The sequence below is a fragment of the Bison bison genome, unplaced genomic scaffold (genome assembly GCF_000754665.1).
Source record: "Bison bison bison isolate TAMUID 2011002044 unplaced genomic scaffold, Bison_UMD1.0 scf7180017864317, whole genome shotgun sequence".
NCBI classification, from domain to species: Eukaryota; Metazoa; Chordata; class Mammalia; order Artiodactyla; family Bovidae; genus Bison; species Bison bison.
The window spans coordinates 2,310,774-2,317,890 of NW_011494889.1; the positions used below are offsets into that span (position 1 = coordinate 2,310,774).

The 7,117-nt window shown below is 36.2% G+C and overlaps 1 protein-coding gene across 1 annotated transcript in view; it reads right to left on the reverse strand.

The window, feature by feature from the left end:
• The window catches only part of NVL (nuclear VCP-like), an 88,863-nt gene that overhangs the window by 3,191 nt on the left and 78,555 nt on the right, over window positions 1–7,117 (reverse strand). The window contains exon 22 of the mRNA XM_010852847.1: window positions 6,361–6,431. Coding sequence (XP_010851149.1) covers window positions 6,361–6,431 — 71 coding nt within the window. The remainder of the gene's footprint in view (window positions 1–6,360; window positions 6,432–7,117) is intronic.

The following is a 7,117-nucleotide window of genomic DNA, read 5'->3' on the forward strand; positions in this document are numbered from 1 at the left end:
TTCATTTTTCTTTTTCCTTTTTCGACATCTCCCAATCATTTATTTAATGTTAACTCACTTCAAAGCAACTGCTATCTCTGTAAGTATGTCTGAAAGGTTAAAATGTAAAATGTAATTAAATGTTCCTTTTGTGTTTAACAAGCCTAGTAGATTTTCTTTTAGTGTGAAAGACGTAAGTTCGCCTTATCTATAGCTTTTTATCCTAGGGCCTGAAGTCATGATCTTTAGAAAACTATGCTACCGCTTACATTCCACCTTGCCAGAGTATCTAACTTTTGAGCTAATCATAGTGATTAGTTTTGCCATGGGCTCTAACCTGAGCTAGACCAATCACAGGTTCCCTGAAACTCTCCTGTTGGAGCTATCAGGAAATTCTCTTGCTATGGGGGTTAATAAACAAGTAGCCTGTATGTCTGGGCCTGCAGGCAGCCTTTTCCCCCAAGAAACAAAGCAATGAAGTTTTTGGATCCAGCATGCCTGAAGCCAGCAGTACTCTCAACTTCCTTATATGTGGAATGGATTCCTCTTTATTCCCACTTAGAGAGTTGGGTTTCTGTCATTTACAACTAAAGGAACCCTAATATTAAAAGTAGAAAGAGGTGGGTTACAAATGAGCCACTCAATCCTACGTTCAGAATTGTATCAACAAATGCCACACCTGTCTTTTGGTTTGATTTTTCAAATGGATTCTGTTTGACTATCCAACTCCTCTAATTTCAACTGAATTTTCCTAAATCAGAAGAAGGCTTCTCAAAAATAGAGTGGTCATACGATCCAGCAATCCCACTCCTGGGCACCCTTCTGGAAGAATGAGATAACGTCCATTTGCAGCAACATGCACAGACTGAGATTATCATACTAAGTGAATTAAGTCAGACAAAGAGAAAAATACCACATGAAATTACTTATACGTAGAATCTAAACAGGACACAAACGAATTTATTTACAAAACAGACTCACAGACAAATAAAACAAACTTATGGCTACCAAAGGGGAAAGGGGCTGCGGAAGAGACAAATTAGGAGTTCATGATTAGCAGATACAAACTACTATATATAAAAGAGATAGCAAATTCCACAGAGGTCCAACAGATAGGGCTCCATGCTTTCACTGCCAGGGGCCTGGGGTTCAATTCCTGGCTGGGGAACTAAGATCCTGCAAGCGTCATAGCTCGGCCAGAATAAATAAGCAAACTAGATAAAGAAGACCCTACTGAATAGCAACAGGGAACTATATTTAATATCTTAAAATAATAATGAAAATATGAAAAGTATATATATACACACACATATATAATATACATAAATATATATCTGATTCAACTTTGCTGTACACCAGAAACTAACACAACATTGTAAATCAACTATACTTCAACTAAGAACAATTTAAGGAAGGAAGATGTTCTCTGGCACAGCTGTGGACTGTGAAGGATGAGAATCAGAAAGCAGAGACTGAGTGCCCGCCCCCCACCAAACGTAACATCCACTGGTTTCAAATCTACCAGCAGAGTTTCAGAACAGGTAACAAAATAAAGATTTACTCCTTAATTATCACAAATGCAAGGATGAAAATGTGGCCCAATTTAAGGATAGGTCAAGCAAGCAATTTTCAAACCCTGCATGACATTTTTATAGCCAACTCTAATACAATTACTTAATTGTAACTGCAAAATATAAATGTAACTCTTAAATGTAAAAACATTAAACATGGAAGCTTTTCAAAATTAGAGCAGGCAAATACAAACAAGATGGTTTCATTTTTTTAGTCTAGAAAACCGAAGTAATTTTTTTAGAGGTAAAGAAGGTAAAAGAGTGACAAATGAAGAGCTATCCCAGGTCAATAAACAAAGACCAAGTGAACCTCCATATACTAGGAGCAATCCCAGGTCAATACACAAAGACCAAGTGAACCTCCATATACTAGGAGCAATCCCAGGTCAATACACAAAGACCAAGTGAACCTCCATATACTAGGAGCAATCCCAGGTCAATACACAAAGACCAAGTGAACCTCCATATACTAGGAGCAATCCCAGGTCAATACACAAAGACCAAGTGAACCTCCATATACTAGGAGCAATCCCAGGTCAATACACAAAGACCAAGTGAACCTCCATATACTAGGAGCAATCCCAGGTCAATACACAAAGACCAAGTGAACCTCCATATACTAGGAGCAATCCCAGGTCAATACACAAAGACCAAGTGAACCTCCATATACTAGGAGCAATCCCAGGTCAATACACAAAGACCAAGTGAACCTCCATATACTAGGAGCAATCCCAGGTCAATATATAAAGACCAAATGAACCTCTATATACTAGTAGCAATTAGAGAACAATATTTTAAAAAACATTATAAAAATAAAAAACCATAAATTAATCAATTTGATGAAAAATGTACATCCTGAAAAATCTGCATCCTGAAAATGCACAACGTTACTGGGAGAGATCAAATGGCTCTAATAAGTGAATTTTTAAAAAATGAATAAATTTATATAAAAGAAATAAAATGACCTAAATTAATGAACAGATATACTAAGTTCACTGATTGAAAAACTCAGTATTTTTAATACTCTCCCAACTGATTTACAGATTCAATGCAAATCCATTCAAAATCCCAGAAAGTTTGTTTTGCAGAAATTGATACACTGACTGCAAATTTTATATGGGAAAGCAAAGAGACTAAGATAGATAAAACAATTTTGGGGGGAAAAAAGAACAAATCTGAATGACTTACACTGTCTTCAAGATTAACATATCTAATCTGTAATAATCAAGGGGACTTCCCCAAAAGTGATTAAGAACCTAAATTTCCACTGCAGGGAGCACAGGTTTGATCCCTGGTTGGGGAGCCAAGATCCCACATTCTGTGGCCAGAAAATAAATAAAAATTAAAAATTGATGTAAAACAATCAACAGAGTGGCAAAACATATACATGACATAAAATGGATATAAAGATCAGTGGAACAGAAAAAAGAGTGAATAAATAAATTCATGCATATATGATCAATTGGTTTTCAAAAAGAGTGCACGATAATTCAATGAAAGTAAAGTATTTTCAACCAACAAGACCACAGTAACTAGATAGATGCATGGAAAACAATAATCATGACTTTTCTATCTAACTTTAAATTAAAAAAAATTAGTTTGTAATGGATCATAGTTCTAAATGTAAAACATAAAACTATAAAACTACTAGAGAAAAGCAAAGGAGAAAATTTTCATAAACTTAGGATAATCAAGATTTCTTATGACAGAAAAACACAAATCATTTTTAAAAAAATGGATTTCATACAAATTAAAAACTCCTGTTCTTCAAAAGATGCCTTTAGAAAATTGAAAAAACAAAACCAAAAACCAAAAACCAAATTAGGACAAAATATCCTCAATATGCACATCTGTATTACTCAGCCATAAAAAAGAACAAAATAACATCATTTGCAGCAACATGGATGAACCTAGAGATTATTATAGTAGGTAAAGTAGGTTAGAAAAAGAAGGACAAATATGATACTGCTTATATGTGGAACCTAAAAATAAAAAAAAAGGTACGAATGAACTTCTATTTATAAAACAGAAACACAGTCACAGATACAGAAAACAAACTTATGGCTACCAAGGGGGGAAGAGGGAGGGATGGATAAATTTGGAGACTGGGACTGACATAACACATGCTACTATATACAAAATAGATCACTAATAAGGACCTACTGCACAGCACAGAGAACTCTATACTCAGTGTTCTGTAATGACTTATATGAGGAAAAAAAAATTAAAAAAAAAAAAAGAGTGGAGATACATATACATAGCTGATTCACTTTGTTGTATAAATCTTGAAACACATTTTAACTATACTCCAAAATAAATCCTACAGATATTTCAGAAAAAAAATGTGTATCTCATAAAAGGCTTCAAGCCAAGATAAACTAAGAATCTGCATAACTTAATAATAAGAAAACAACTCAATGTTTTAAGAGCAAAAGGTGAGGATACAAAATAAGATATCCAAATGATCAATAAGCATATGAAAAAAATGCTCAACATTTTAGTCATTAGGAAAACAAATTTAGATCACAACAGGATACTATTTCACACCCAGTAGAACGGCTAAAATTAAAAGACTGAAAATACTCAAGTGTTGGTAAGAGTGTGGGCCAACTGGAAAGCTCACAAAATGCAAAACGGTATTACAGTCACTTGGAAAGAAGGTTGGCGGTTTCCTATAAAGTTAAACATACACTTGCCGCAGTTCCAGCAATTCCTCTCCTAGTTATTTACTCAAGAGAAATAAAAACACATGTTCTCATTCTCTCTCTCTGACACACTATTATCTGAGGAAGCCAAAAACTGGAGAAAACCCAAGTGCCCACCAGCAGGGGAAAGGATACACAAACTGCAGTATATTCATTTAATGGAAAACTACTCAGCAAGAGAATGGATCAAACTAGTGAAAAATAGCAATGTGGATGAGTCTCTGCAACATTACATTGAGCAAAAGAAGCCAGACAAATGAGTATATTGATATGATTCTATTTACATAAAGTTCCCAAACAGGTGAAGTTAGAGCATGATGACAGAAGTCAGATTAGGGGTTACCTGGTACAGCATTTGTAAAGGGACTGACAACTACAAAGGAACACAGGAACTTTCTGAAGTGATGAAAATGTTCTCTATATTGACTGAAGTACCAGTTAAGCGTGCCAAAACTTACAGAACTGTAGGACTTCCCAAACGGCGCTAGTGGTAAAGAACCTATCTGCCAATGCAGGAGACATAAGAGACATGGGTTCAATCCCTGGGTCGGGAAGATTCCCTGGAGGAGGGCATGGCAACCCACTCCACTATTCTTGCCTGCAGAATCCCCATGGACAGAGGAGCCTGGTGGGCTACAGTCCATGGGGTTGTACAGAGTCGGATACGACTGAAGCAAGTTAACACGCACATGCACAGAACTGTATTTGTGCACTACAAAGGTAAATAAAATTTCAATTTTAAAAAAGTAAGGTTACAGGATGAGAGTGACAAATGTGGAGCTATGCCAGTATGTCCTGATTCTTGAAAAGCCTCAAATCAGAACTCTGATTACAGGTAATAAACATAAGGAAGATTTGTTTTTTAATGACTAAATCTTTGGGGAGGGGGGACACTTATATCACTACTTTCCTGTTGATCAGAATGAAAAGTGCCAGTAAGATTAACTGTAAAACTGTTTGATTTTAATTAATAAGACTATCTTATTCAAAGACAGACAATGAAATAAAAACATTTCCTCTAGTGTACAAAATGCCTGGGAGGTCAAAACAGACTTTCATTTCTCCACATATAGTAAAAGACCCAGGCCAGGTTCAGCAGACCAGACTTTAGTTGAAAAAGAAGTAAACTATATACTTAAAAGACACCATCACCAGCCCAAACTCCTTAACTGATTACTTTAGTTAAAAGTGGTAAGATGGTCAAATAAGAGTATTTACACCAGGACTGGAGGTACTGGAACACAGCAACCCATCTCATGTAACTGTTTGAACTTGGACTTGAGTGTTTTCTATCAATAATCTTAAGAAATACTGAGCCAGGGGTAATAAATGGATAATGACTTAGAGGAATTTTAAGTATAATCAATAAACAGAATCACTTGGCTAAGGCAAATTAGACTTCTGGAAGTCCAGAAACAAAGATATCCATCCAATATAGGTGGTTTAGTCGCTAAGTCATGTCCAACTCTTATGATCCCATGGACTATAGCCTGCCACGCTCCTCTGTCCATGGGATTCTCCAGGCAAAAATACTGGAATGGGTTGCCATCTCCTTCTCCAGGGGATCTTTCTGACTCAGGAATAGAACTTGGGTCTCCTGCATTGCAGGTAGATGATTTACCAACTGAGCTATGAGGAAGCCCTAAGATATCCAGTGTTCAATTCAGACATTACTTTGGGTTGGGTTCAACTCTTTTGTGTCACAGTAACCTCACTTCACTTAACAGCAAACATTTTAACTTATTACAGACAGAATACCTCAACACAGTAAGAAATACAGTAAAATTCAGCATTTTTTGTAAGGACAAGTCTGAGTGATTTTTAACTCTTCTCTGACCTTACAGTGAAGGTATTTTTACTTTCCTGAAACTATGGGTAAGTGTAAAGGGTGATACAGGTCAAGTAACACTTGAATGATTAAAAATTCTGAGATTATGAAAACATGCACGAGGTCATTTTCTCTCTGTGTTTAGTCTCCAGAAACATTAAAAATTACAGTCTCTCAAGAACACTCTCTCAGAGGCAACCATTTTGCTTTTTCTCATAAATTCATACTTACTACTCTCAATTCTAATTGCTCTTCTACCTTTAAGAGCATTGCTTACCTCTTTTGATATAGATGATTTTACTTTCTTGAAAGCTTCTTCAAAGTGCTTCTGACTAATCTTCAGTTCACCTGTGGAGCAAATGCATGAACATACATAATTTTTGGGTATGGTAAGCTAACTGTGATTTATAACTAAATTTTTCTTGAGAGACTTACAAGCATTCAAGGCAAACACTGAGGCAATTAACGACACTGGCTCTATTCTTTTTCAGAGCAATATTCAAGCCAGATATATTCTGCTCATCAAAGTTATAGACAGTTTTTCATTTTCATTTAATTTACATATACCAGACCACCTGACCTGCCTCTTGAGAAATGTGTATGCAGGTCAGGAAGCAACAGTTAGAACTGGACATGGAACAACAGACTGGTTCCAAATAGGAAAAGGAGTACGTCAAGGCTGTATATTGTCACCCTGCTTATTTAACTTTTATGTGGAGTACATCATGAGAAATGCTGGACTGGAAGAAACACAAGCTGGAATCAAGATTGCTGGGAGAAATATCAATAACCTCAGATATGCAGATGACACCACCCTTATGGCAGAAAGTGAAGAGGAACTCAAAAGCCTCTTGATGAAAGTGAAAGCGGAGAGTGAAAAAGTTGGCTTAAAGCTTAACATCCAGAAAACGAAGATCATGGCATCTGGTCCCATCACTTCATGGGAAATAGATGGGGAAACAGTGGAAACAGTGTCAGACTATTTTTTGGGCTCCAAAATCACTGCAGATGATGACTGCAGCCATGAAATTAAA